Source organism: Trichophyton benhamiae (genome assembly GCF_000151125.1).
Source record: "Trichophyton benhamiae CBS 112371 chromosome Unknown contig00057.0, whole genome shotgun sequence".
In the NCBI taxonomy this organism is placed as follows: domain Eukaryota; kingdom Fungi; phylum Ascomycota; class Eurotiomycetes; order Onygenales; family Arthrodermataceae; genus Trichophyton; species Trichophyton benhamiae.
In genome coordinates, this window is record NW_003315073.1 from 1 (window position 1) to 13083 (window position 13083).

The following is a 13083-nucleotide window of genomic DNA, read 5'->3' on the forward strand; positions in this document are numbered from 1 at the left end:
TCTTGACAACTGCTCGTTAAAGAGATATGCCACAGAAACGAAAAAGACTATTTTTCTGATAACGGTCGAATTTATATGCAGACAGCGAATGTCGTTGATTGGTAATATTGTTGTCATTTCTCGTATCTGTTGGCGGAGCAAAAACAGGGCGTGTCGACTTGAGGGGAGCCGAAAGTTAAAAAGTCCCGAAATGCTGGGCTAGCAATGCAGCATAGATAGGTATATTATTATATCAAAGTCATTAACCAAAACCGTTTACTCAGAATCGCTGTCAACCACAAAGCCAGCCATAATCTTCGGCCGTCGCGGTCGTGTCGTCGTGACGGGTTCATCATCTTCGTCATCGTCATCAATGTTTTGTTCACTTGTGGCCGTAGGTTTCGATGGCCTATCAACTGCAGTTGACGTCCACTGGAAACTGGGAGCGGATGCTTTCTCTCCCACATCAAGTATGAGGTCGTCCTCCGTAGACGTGGGCGGCGTCTGCACTTTGCGTCTAGGAGGAGCACCTAATTCCTCCTCCTCTTCGTTTCCAGAACCTAGATCTTCACTCCTTGCACGCTTCCTCTGGCTAGTACTTATATCTTCCCCATCACTCTCACTTGAGATGGCTTGTTTTCGTTTCCCTCTTGCCTTCTTGGTACTATCGCCCAGCACAGTGCTACCTAGACCATCGATATTCATTGCCTCCTCCACAAGCTGAGCCTGCCTCTTGCGTCGTTCCGCCTCTCGAGCAAAGAATTCTTGATCGGCTTCGTCATCAGTTTCATCATCACTGGCATTGACAAAGAGACTGCTTTTGATTTTCCTCTGTCGTTCCAGCGCATTCTGTTCACGAGCAAGTCGTCGAGCATTCAAAGTCTCCTCATCTAGCTGGTGGTCCTCATCAGCGTCTGTCTTCTTACGCCTTTTCTGCTTCAGTTCCTTCAATGCTTTTGACTTTGATCGGGGGTTTGGAGGGAAGAGGATTTCATCAAGTCCCAGATCCTCTCCCTCGGAATCATTGCCAAAGTTAACCTGGGTTGTAGCCTCGTCATTCGTGGATTTGGCAGCTATGCGTTTCCGAAGTATGAGTTTGTGAGGGTCAACACCGTCAATCTCAGTGGCAGGATCGTCACAATGTTTCTGAATGGAGTTGCGCGTCTCCTCAAGTTCTGTAGATGGAATAGAGCCTGGGATGCTCCAGGGGGTGCCCAGTACATCTTCGCCCACCAACTCTAGGCCGGCTAGTGTGAAAAGAAGACGTAAGCGGCCATTTCTGAACAAGGCCGTTTTGCATTTCTCGTCAGGAGCAGAGACTTCTATAATGATGTTAGCATAGGGTAAATTCAAGGTAAGCTGCGTACAACCATACCTATTGCGGGTGTGCTAGGTGCGATATCTGCAATGTCAGCAGCATCTTGTATTCCCCGTGCTAGATCTGCGAGATCCCAGCTTTTCCTATCCTTGAGGGCATTATCAAGGACCTCACATAACCACCGAACCAATGGCTCGCAGTTATCTGCAACCAAGACAGACACAACGATTCGGATCTTTTCATCGGCGGTCCTAGTATAATTTTGCTTCACTTCCAGTTCTGCAGCGGGTCGGGATGCTCCTGACACAGTTTGCTTCTCTTGGCCATATTCCAAATAGTGTACTGTGGCAGGAATCTTGCTGAACAGTAGTTCCGTGATGAGCTCTGGCCGCTCATCAATCTTTTTGAACAGCTTTTTTTAGAATTTGACGAACAAGTTCTTCCCATTCTCCGAACGCTGGGCTTGACGACAGTAGCCCTTCCGGTCCCTTAATCATCCTAGTGAAAAGGGCGATTATGTCCAACCTAAATAGTAGCACACTCAATTCTTGTTTAAATGCAACTCTGTAGAAGAACCGGTGCGCTCGTTTCAGCTGTTCGGTATTCAAGTCGCGATAGTAGGACGTCAGTGCAACAAACGTGTTGACCGAGTTCTGAGTGCAAAATTTATTACAAAACCTCTTGAAATCAAACGATCTCTCTGCGACGTTTCGAACAGCTTCTGCTCTGTCTTTTTCTTCTTCATCTTCCGAGTTACCAAATTCGCCCTCCTGGTCCTCCTGGTTTCCCTGAGCCTTGTTTTGCGCCTTCTTCTTCCGCCTTGATATTCGCTTAGAACGGACTTGCATGTCCACGTTTTGCTTCGAATATTGCTCTAGCATGCGTAGGAAGACATGAGCGAGCTCTGTACAGGCATCAAGATACCAAAATCCTTGTCCTTTATAACCTCGGAGGGTAGACAATATTCTATCATGCGTTGATTCTTCATAGAAAATGCGGCTGAGGATATTTTCAGCAATTTCTTGATCCTCCTCAAGAGCAGATTTGCTCATCTCTTGAACCGTAAGCAATGTCTGTGTGAAAGACAGCATCCCAGCACTGAGATCCTGCCACTCTTTGTTGTCAAGGCTAGCTTGCATATATCGATTCAGGGCAATGAAAGTTTCCTGGTTTAAAACACTTGCTACTAAAGCAAAGCTATCAGGCTCAATATCCCTCGCAGAGCCAGTGGCCTTTCGGCGAGCCTTCTCTTGTTGTTCGCGCCGCGCACGTTCAGCGCTTAAAAACCAAGAGCTGACGAAAAAGAAATGGCGAGACGAAGATTCACTCAAACGGTCGGACTCTCGTTCCATAGCTTTTCGTATACTAGTCATCAAGGGATTGAATCCTGAATCAAGAAACTCCTCAACAAAAAGTCGAAGATAATTGAGGGCCGACGAGGTCAAGTGAACTTGCACATTGAAATTGTTTGACGTTTCATCAATCACTGGCCGTCTTCCTCTCGGTTTGTTCCACTTTTTTGTTTTATCCATTTTATCAAAGGCCGCTTGGTCATTAAGCAGAACGTCTTGGCCTGATACAGAGGACACTTTTGCAGCGTCTCGTTTTACCCAAATCATGGTCCCAAACCTACCATGACGGGTAGGGGCATTCTTTGAGCGATCACGATTTAAATTGCTTTCTGCGGCCATCAATCCCTTCAGCTCATCGATACGTGTTGCACTCCGTTGGTTATCATCCATAAACAGCTGCCGCACGTCAACACCCTTGACAAGATGAAATAATATCTCGAGGAGAATAACGTCCTGGAAGGTAAACTCTTCTCCGATGTTCGAACATAATGTAAGAATCAGGGCAAAGACATCTTGATCATGGAATGCATTGATTGTCATTGACCTCGAGGCCTCATCTTCATCTCCCTCAACGGCTAGATTTGGAGTCGCACCTAGAATCACCACATTTCTAAACAGATATAGAACAAGTTTTAAAATGCCTTCATCTCGGGATGATCGTTCTTCACGGGGGGTAGTTATACTTGGGAGACCTATGCGAATAATCGACCGGAGAATTGAGTTAGAGGGGTGAGCCAGTATTCCTGTTTTATAAGAGACTTGGGCATGCTGTAGATAAGGAGTGTGTCTGTGGTGATTAACAGTCATCTCGCTATGTATTTCGACCGGCCATGTCAACGGTACGAGGAGCTCTACTAATCAGATATTAGCCACGCCCCAAAATCGAATGAACCAGATGGTGGCTCACAGCACGCTAAAGTTATCCTTGACTTGTACTTGTCGGTCGGCTTGACTTCATCCCATAGAGCCAAGATTGGTACTAAGTCCCCGTTGACAAGATTACTCTCAGCAATGCATCTCGAAACATCTAGCCGGTTCAATTTCTCGTCGTAGAACCGCAGCCATTTTTTAAGGTCACGCAGACAACCCAGGGCATCGTCTCCAAGTATATATCGTCCGGCTTCGTCGTTCGCGGAACCACCGAGCTACAATGAGATAGTCAGTACTGGCATGTTCAACATAGTCACGCTATAGAAGCAGGGTGTCATACCGCCGTAACCAAGCCGTAGATGAATGATCGCACTTCAGGGTCAACCACCTGGTCACCTGGCTGCGCTACAAATGGCTCGCCGTCCATTATTTTAGAGAAGGTAGAAATTCAATGAATTGTATCTGGCATTTCGTTATTAACATGCCATCACCTTGGCCCGCAAATGAGGATTTAATGTCATCGTTCTGTCCTTATATTCACCGTCGGTCACTGCTGATTTCTCCAGTTCAATTAAACGCCAAACGCGCAGACGCGTCAATGGAACCTTAGGCGGCACGCGTCTCGGAGGCGGCTAAACTATGTCCCGTCAGTGCCGAAAATAGCCGCAGACCGGGAAAGTGACGTCGCCGAGGCTCAAAGCCACGTGAGCTTCTCCAAAACGACTTCTTCGACCTGAACAACGCAAGAAACCACCAACTTCTCGTCATTACTCTGGCTTGATTCGCTCATATATTGTCTTTTTTTAATACATTACAGTAGCCATAATGTTCCGAAGTGCGGTCGCAGGGCGCCTGTTGGCGACCACTCGGTCAATTGGCGGGGCTCGTGCGTTTAGCTCAACTCCTGCCGCACAGGTGGCCGCCGAAGTCAACAGCATAGGAGTCATTGGTGCCGGGCAGATGGTAAGGGCAATTGATTAATAGCAGCTTTACTTTACAATTAGTATGCTTTATCGCTAATGCCTACTCTGCATAGGGATTGGGAATTGCCTTGGTTGCTGCGCAAAAGGCAAACATCCCTGTCACTCTGGTTGACAACTCCCAAGCTTCCCTTGACAAAGGACTCAAATTTGCCGGTGAGAATCGCCCGAAAACCACCTCCACAAACTAGACAAAATAGACTTTGTATTGATGGGAGTGTAGAGAAACTGCTTGCCAAGGATGTTGCAAAAGAGCGCATTACACAAGAAACTGCCGATAAAGTCCGCTCAATGCTCACTCCTACCACAAAACTCGAAGATCTCTCAAGCTCCGACTTCATTATTGAGGCCGTACCCGAAATCCCAGATCTTAAGACCTCTATCTTCTCCAAGCTCGTTAAGATAGCCCCAGCCCATGCCATCCTTGCTACCAACACATCCTCCATCTCGATCACTCGAATTGCCGCAGCAACCACCGAGGATCCCAAGGATCTTTCTGGCCCATCCCGAGTTATTTCCACTCACTTCATGAACCCAGTTCCCGTTCAGAAGGGTGTAGAGATCATCACTGGACTGCAGACTTCTCAGGATACCATTGACACTTCTCTTGAGTTGATGAAGCGTATGGGTAAAATTGCCGCCCGATCGACAGACTCCCCTGGCTTCTTGGCCAATCGTATCCTCATGCCTTATATCAATGAGGCAATTAGCTGCTTAGAAAATGGAATTGGTACCAGAGAGGATATTGACAGCATCATGAAATATGGAACTAACGTCCCCATGGGTCCATTGACTCTTGCCGATTTCATTGGCATTGACACCTGCTTGGCCATCATGAACGTTCTACATCAGGAGACTGGGGACAGCAAGTACAGACCTGCTGGCCTGCTAAAGAGAATGGTTGATGCCGGCTGGGTGGGCAAGAAGGCTGGAAAGGGTTTTTACGATTATTGATTAAGCATCTAATACTGTCACACCAGTTAAGTGATGGTGTAAAGCAGCTGTTGGAGTTTGTAATTTATGACGAAAATAGATACTCCATGCTATGTACAAGTCAGATTAGGGAGAAAATAGAACCACAGTGAAAGCATTCAATATATATATTTGACATTTTTCGATACAGAAGGTTTAGTGCGAATATACGACTCCATGTTTAAAATCGAATTTCGCTATGATTCTTTGGGGGCTTAACAGGATTAGGTACCATGAACAGCTGAATATTAGCGAAGACAATTCTGCAGAGTAGAAGGTCACTGTAGACTGGAGAAAGAGAGAGCATAGGCTAATGAACAGCAATTAGGGTATAGCATAACGGTATATATACAAAAACGAATTTGCGCCTCAGTTCACCAAGCGCTTCCAGCAAAAGACACTAGGTCTAGCCCCCTAGAAATTTATCGATACACAAACTGCGACTGGTTAGGAACACGCCCCAGCCCATTTCTCGACCTACTTCGCGCTCGGCTTCCCGTAGCCATAGTACCTCCACTCTTGCGAGCATCAGAGCCACGACGTCTATACCCAAATTCGGTAAAAACAGGGGGCGGTGATAGAGGCGATTGGGGTGTTTCCCTGCCGCTTGTAATTGAATATGTTGTGCCTGAGTGGCTAGAGTTGTTTGCAGATGAATATCTGCTGCTAGAAGTTACTGTGTCCTTAATGGCGTCGGGGCCATTGATCAAAAACATCCTATGCTCTTCAAGAAGCCCATAACGTTTTTCAACGGCAATCTTGAACCACCGACGGTCCGAGATTACTGTGGAACTCAGCTCGTAAAGAGTATAGTTTGTCTCGCGTTGTAAATCCCCCAGCTTCTTCATGATGCCGCTCTGAAGCGCCGAGGATTCCAAACTGCCGTGGTATTCCAGTTCACTCATCTCCTCCTTATGAGTTTTTTCCAGTGCATCTTGTTCTCTCTTATGCGATGCATTAAGTTTGTCGAGTATTACCTTTTCTCTTTCCTCTCTGTTCGGCTTGCCCTTCAAATGGCGTTGCATTTGAACAAAATTATCATCTTCATCCTCCTCCTGGCGAGTTCTGAGTTCAAGCTTTGTGGCGCTTTGACGGGCCTCCAAGGCGCTTTTACGAAGCTTAAAATTCGATTCATACGCTTTTTCTAGCTTCACCCGCGTCTGGTCGAATTCTACCTGTTTTGAGACCGCTGCGACCTGGATCTGCTGCGCGCTGTCCTGATGTCTGTTGATGATCATAGACTGTTGAATCTTGTTGATCTTAGCTAGCTCTGCCTGGAGCCTCTGGATTTGGTTGGCTATCGATATAAGGCGTTTCATTTCTTTGTCGTGTTGAACTCGGCGTCTTCCATCATCTTGCCTTCTTTGTCCATCGCCGTCTGGGTAATTTTGAGTATTTTCTTTCCGCAATCGCTCCTCGACTTCTCGTCGCTCGCTGCGCTCGTTTTCTGCATTTACAGGGGCTGGCTGCGTCCTTTCACGATGCGTTATTGTGTCAGGCTCCACTTTAGGTTTTGTCCCATGTTGATTAGGTTGAATGCAGCCGCAGGTCCCACCCCTGGCGCCGCAGAAACAGCTGTATGCATTTAGTTAGATATTTTCATAGAACAAACAATGGGTGTATCATACCAAAATTCAGCACCGCAGTGACAGACCACGAATCCGGAGTCAGCAGTTAGATCTACCATTGCCTGGCATTTGTAACAGCGTCTCCAGCCGTTTGAGGCAATACTATCTACCCGTTCCGGATAAGGGGCTTGAGGGCAATGTTCGTTGCTCTGATGGGCTGTCCTTTGACAGGCAGTACATATCGACCATTTGCATATCGGGCATTTCTGTGTCGGAGCGCCCAACTTGATCTTTTTTGGAGGAATCCATTTTCCACAGCTTGGTGACGGACAATACCATCTGCTAGTTCGGGGTATAGCATACTCTTGTACTTTTAATTTGTATTCCTCCCGAAGTACGGAGTCCACATTGTGTAGGATCAATTTTGTCGGTATATCTTCCAGGCAACATTTTGGAGGGAACTTGCTCTCGTTATTCATAGCTGTCTCTATCATTCCAGAGAAACACGATAAGCAGTATTTGTGCGCGCACCCCAAAGGGACTAGGTTCTTGTCGAGTAACTCAATAAAACAGCTTGCACATTCTCTAAATGGTCAGATAGCTGATTAGTAACTGGTCAAGCAGCATGAAGAACGAGATCGGACGGTAAGGATGAATGTAGAAAAAACTTACCGAAAACTGTTGCGTTCCATGAGCCGAAGTTTGAGGTTCTTCGTGCCCCCCGTTGCTTTGACCCCCATACGACTAAACGTCGCTCCCGTTGCAGTGGACTCAGGTGAAAAGCATCGATCTAGATGGTTGTCTCCAGTGTGATCCTTTACAGCGGGTGCCTGGGTCCGTACCGGCAGTGAGGACCGGTCATCCCCCATAGATGTACCATGATTATATGTTGATGACGGCGGCGGCGGTGACTGTCCACCTCCGTTCTCACTGTGTTGGCCTGCAGATTTGGGAGGCCGTTCTGTGTCCAACGGCTGACTGATTATTTGAAGAAGCTCTGGAGAGACATCATCGGGAAACACATGGAGTTCCTGAGGACATGGTCGATCCGCACGGTGAGATGGTAGCTGGCCATTATCAAGCAATAGATCCTCCAACCCGACCAGCTCAGGCCACTCTGCAAGCCGGTCAGCATCGTCCACCAGGCCTTGCAGAGGAGCTTCGAGGTCGCGAGTCAACTGAGGAACCGACATAGGGTGATTTCTGGACAACCGAATGCCGTTTTCTGGGGTTCAACATTCAGCAACAGTTTCATTCTACCAAACCGAGCACCGACGACGTTGGTAGGAGGAATGCTAGATTTCAGCGACAATATCCGACGAGTCTTGTGAGAAGAGGTATTAAAATCGCAAAGCAAGACTCATTCACGTGGGGGGAAACAATAAAATATAAGAGTAAAACTCTTGGGGTGCATCTGCTGTCGTATAAATCTGGGGGAAAGCGGAGTCTGGAGAAGGACCGAAAGCCAACTGACGGCCATCGTTAGGCTGACAAAACGAACCGTCGGAGGGGGGGCCCAAAGGAGGGTGAGGCTCGCTAGGCTCCAACTGCTTTGACTTGACTGCATCAAAGTTCGTTTATTTATGGAATCCCAAGGCGCCGCTCGGTGGTTGGTTGGTCACTGTCTCCCTTGAATGCGAAAAGGAGCCTTGTATGTATCTGTATGGCGGAGGCCTGTCTACCCCTGTCAGCTGGGGCCGCTGCCAATCGATCTCTATGCATGGGGCAGTGCGATGGAGCAACGAGCGGCGATCGAACATGTCTGGATGGATGCAGCGTTCCGTACCTTTGTTGGACCCTTACTTGGTACGCTTTGTGAGGGATAAAAGATCCACACCGGTGAAAGGCACCAGGTAGATCACGTACTATATAATATGCACGACACATCTCCTGGACTGTGAACGGAGTGCGTCTGGCATGTATTAACGGCCGGATTGCAAATAAACCAAGGGGCGGCGTGAGCTGAATGTAGTTTTGCGCCAGAATTTAGATAACGAAGCTGGGCCTCGTATGCCGCCCTAGAAATATTTCTTTTGGGGCACTAATTGCCCCTGAACACCGAATAGGCGTGTCGCAACCCTGGACTACCGTGAGAGCATCAAAGTTATTTTTATGTAAGATGTTGAAGGTTGAACGAGTTGTTATATGTACTTCAACTGCTGTTGGCTGCGTACCAGTGTGGTGGAGATACAGCTCCATGTCTAACAAGGGGTCAGGAACAGCGTCTCAGGAACACCTGTCAGAGAATACCCGTCCTAGCTGAACCATGGTAGCGAACGGCCGACAAGTTTTGGCTAACGACATTGTGGTTATGTCCTGTGCATGTTTCGTTCCTCCAGTCACATGCATGGAGATATCGTGCTAGAGCAGCCACAATTCTCAGCATCGAGGAGGTGGATAATTGACGGCCTGGCGCCAGTTCCTTATCAGCAGCTAGACTGGGGTTTGATAGACTAAAGAGGTTGGATCGGAAAATTTCCAGCATGACTTGCGATAACAGTGCGGAGAGTTCCATATCCACCAGCTAAAATAGGGCGAAACCATGCTAATTGGCATCGCGTGCGTCCTGGTCCTGTGGAGGCAACAGCCATAATTCGCAGCAGTGCGCCCCTATCGTTGTTACCCACACCGGGCCGGCGCACGAGATCTGTTATCTACCAGGTTATGATGTGACATGGAGGACAGAATTGAGTTGTTTGTCCAATCAGCCCTGAGAACAGAACCTTGACTAAATGGCGTTTGGTCGTTTCATATGTTCTGGGCTGCTGTCGATGGTGGTCAACCGCGTGAAAGTCGTAAAATCAGAGACTGGGGATAGGCCTCGAAGATGTTAATCTAAATATTCCAAGTATTATACCTTCGGTCACATATTCATCCAGTAAACTTTTTCCAAGCCCAGGATGAACCGTACTCCTGGTATTGTTGCCGAGTAATCGCAATTTCTTTCATAGTTTCCTGGTTGGCTGCTAGCCTACTTGCCCCTAGCCAGGTCGAACGGATGGGACTTCTCGAAACGTCAGCCACTGGATTCTAGAAATATCAACCACGACCACAAAAGCAGGGGAGAAGAAGGCTAAGGGGCTTTCTTACTCTGGGCCAGCCTTCACGCGAACGACACACTCTGTCGGTGCAAGATGTCGGACACCGGTTTCTCTAAGATTAAGTGCATTAGCAACCTGGGCATTCTAGGGTATTCCACTTTTCTCAATATATAAGAACTTACAATCGTTCTATAAACCCTGGGATCAATGCATTTCCCCCAACAACAAAGATATTTGCCAGGAATGATGGGTGAAGGCCTGTGGGAATAACAGACAAGCATTGAATTATCATGTCAGGTATCCCCGGCTGTTGGAGCCCAATATCCTGGGGGTTGAACAGTATCTCCGGCACCGTAAACCGCTCATTCCCTAGAACAAGAACGTCCTCCGCTGCGGATGGATTAACTCCGGTCATGAGTCCTTTCCTTTTCTCAGCAGCCAATAGGCTATCGTGCGGTCGCATAAACCCCTTTTTGTGTGCATTTGGGTCCGGTAGCACATAATCAACCACTATGTCGGTGGGGCCCCCTTTTCGTCCTTTCCACGTCTTTTCCATATCCGTGTTGAAATCCTGACTGACGTAGCAAACTGCTTCTTTAACGCTGTTGACAATATGCGTTTCATCCAGCATATTATATTGTCGAATCGAAACCAATTCCTTCAGATAATTTGTAAGATGCTTCCCACCAAGTTCAAGTCTCCTTATCGCTCGTTGGATTGGGCGCCCTTGGTACACGGGAGTTACAGTCGTCTGAGAATAACCCGAGTCGACAACTAACATGCACTCAACTGGTAAGTTTGGTAAATTCGTATCCTGGCTAGGTGGGTCTCCAAAGAGGGATCGGACATCGTTCCAGGCATTGAGACAGGGAGCTGTGCGGGCATTACCAATCGTAAGTATAGGAATTTCCATAATATTACTCTCACATAGCACTGATTGTACATACCAAGGTATCGTACATATCCGCCAAACCCCCATTCCTCCATTATCATCTCGTCCATATTCTTTTGCAAACTGCTCAAGGCGTTTGGAGCCTCAGTTAAAATCAAGGTTGTCCCAAGGAAATCTGAACATTGTATATCCGGTCTACGAGCCGTCTTCTCATCAAAAAATGTATGTTCCCATATCTCTCGCTGAGCTTCCCAATTGACCAAGTATCCCTTCTCGACAGGACGGCGAAAGCTGACCTCATTCCAGTCTGATATGTGGGTTTCGAGCTCTAAACCGGTATATATCTGATTATCTCGTGTTTTTGCAAGTGCATTTGGGACGACCACGCATGAGGCCAGAGGATCGGAGCTGGAGGTCGAGCTATATCCAGCTTTCAAGCTATACCCCCCATTGTCGATGATGAACGTCCTTTCGGGAAGCTTCTCCGATGCGGGAGGGGCAGCTTTGGTAGCTCGAGGGGGTTTGTTTGGAGCCATTTTTGCCCTTAAAAGAAAATATCTAGACCATACTTCTGGAATACCTCCAACAGCTAGAGAATTATGTTGTCGTTTCGATGTTGATTTTATAAAAACTTCCATGAAAAAAGAAAAATAACATCGGAATATTATTTTGCCCCTCCTATCGCTTATCAGTGCTTATGTAAACCTAAAGGATTCCCGCAGTAAAATGAAAATAAATTTGATTAAACGCACCTTAGGCTGATATCAATACAAACCGTGGCAGCCCGGAGGAATATAGAAAGAAGGCGAGTCATCATGGCGGGCGACAAGAAGTTACTGGTTATTTTAGAATCGACACTGGGGCTTTCTACGCAGTTCATCTCATCTCTCTCGCTGTCCGCTGCGTCAACCTCCGGCGCACCCCGCAGCGCCGAAGGAAACGAGAATAATAAGAACCTCCCGCTTCCATTACTTTCAGCTGCCGCTCAGACCCTTAAATCGAATACTGGGAAGATCTCTCTCTTCGCAATTAATACCCCCTTCACTCCGTCTGCGATTACTTCGGTTCTCACGCAAATCAATGATTCAGCTCTTCCTTCGCTTGTCACAGCCGCCTTTCTCCTCCATCCAGAACATTGTACCAAAACATTCCATGCGGAAATTAACACGCTGGTGAAATCGGCTCTGAGAGAATATATTACTCTGATTAATGATATCAAGAAGATTGCTGTGGAGAATGGAAAAGGCCTGACTGACGAGGATAGAGCTGCAGTGACAACTTCTGCGGCGAGGGTCTGGAAAGTATGCGACCAGCTTGTGGCTGCTTCTACAGATGGGGTTGTTGGGATGGTGATTCAGAAGGCGAATGAGTTCTTGGAGCTTGTACGTGATGGTATCAAAGAGTTGGAAGAGTGGGATCCAGAGGAATCCGACGACGATGATTGGGGACTAGTTGATGACCTTACCGATGCAACTAAAGAAGAAAAGGATGAAAACGACGATGAAGATCGAGAAGAGATGGTTGCGATGCTATCCGGGGAGAAGAAAGATCTCCTTCGTTTACTTACTCCCATTGCTAAGCTATACACGGCCGTAACCACACAGAGGTTAAAACCACTGAGGCAGCAGCCCATCCTCCCAAAGTACGCTTCTAACCTTGATAAACTTATGGATAATCTCAAGCAGATCCCAGACCTTGTCGATGAGGCTGCTGGATCCCTATACGAACATGATATCCAAGCTGTGGCTTCCTACACAAGCAAATTAAAAAGTTGTGCCATATCCACGGTTGAGATAGTTAAGAAGCCATGGTACCCCGAAACTGGAGTTAACACCAAAACAGACGGACAAGTTGAAGCCGAGGATAAATTCTCAAAATGGGCCACAGTTTGGCTGAATGTTTTTAACGAGTTGGGGAAGCGTGGTGTTGCTAATGGAAAATGATATAGATCTTGATCTTGTATGCGTTTGAGTCACAAGATTATAGAAGACTCTCCTCAGCGATATATTTGATATACCTTGTCGCTAGTAGCGTACATAGATCAACTACAATGGTTCAGAGCCTACTTCACCCGAAGAGAAGAGAATAATGTACAATATGTAGAATCTTCC

General features: G+C 47.2%; 5 protein-coding genes across 5 annotated transcripts; 2 read left to right on the forward strand and 3 right to left on the reverse strand.

The window, feature by feature from the left end:
• Positions 1 to 255: 255 nt before the first annotated feature.
• ARB_03701 (uncharacterized protein) lies at positions 256 to 3946 on the reverse strand (the record flags this gene model as incomplete). The annotated part of the gene is made up of 5 exons (XM_003009999.1): positions 256 to 1301; positions 1355 to 1709; positions 1732 to 3460; positions 3586 to 3794; positions 3860 to 3946. 5 exons carry the CDS (start codon positions 3944 to 3946, stop codon positions 256 to 258), a joined length of 3426 nt encoding a protein of 1141 aa, XP_003010045.1.
• Positions 3947 to 4344: 398 nt separating this feature from the next.
• ARB_03702 (3-hydroxyacyl-CoA dehydrogenase, putative) lies at positions 4345 to 5453 on the forward strand (the record flags this gene model as incomplete). Its single annotated transcript, XM_003010000.1, has 3 exons — positions 4345 to 4482; positions 4556 to 4655; positions 4723 to 5453. The coding sequence occupies 3 exons, from the start codon at positions 4345 to 4347 to the stop codon at positions 5451 to 5453; spliced, it is 969 nt and encodes a 322-aa protein (XP_003010046.1).
• A 199-nt stretch (positions 5454 to 5652) lies between these two features.
• ARB_03703 (uncharacterized protein) lies at positions 5653 to 8232 on the reverse strand (the record flags this gene model as incomplete). The annotated part of the gene is made up of 4 exons (XM_003010001.1): positions 5653 to 5759; positions 5953 to 6905; positions 7100 to 7624; positions 7712 to 8232. The coding sequence occupies 4 exons, from the start codon at positions 8230 to 8232 to the stop codon at positions 5653 to 5655; spliced, it is 2106 nt and encodes a 701-aa protein (XP_003010047.1).
• Positions 8233 to 10258: 2026 nt separating this feature from the next.
• Positions 10259 to 11610, reverse strand: ARB_03704 (uncharacterized protein; the record flags this gene model as incomplete). The annotated part of the gene is made up of 2 exons (XM_003010002.1): positions 10259 to 10953; positions 11028 to 11610. The coding sequence occupies 2 exons, from the start codon at positions 11608 to 11610 to the stop codon at positions 10259 to 10261; spliced, it is 1278 nt and encodes a 425-aa protein (XP_003010048.1).
• Positions 11611 to 11787: 177 nt separating this feature from the next.
• On the forward strand, positions 11788 to 12915 carry ARB_03705 (uncharacterized protein; the record flags this gene model as incomplete). Its single annotated transcript, XM_003010003.1, has 1 exon — positions 11788 to 12915. One exon carries the CDS (start codon positions 11788 to 11790, stop codon positions 12913 to 12915), a length of 1128 nt encoding a protein of 375 aa, XP_003010049.1.
• Positions 12916 to 13083: the final 168 nt, after the last annotated feature.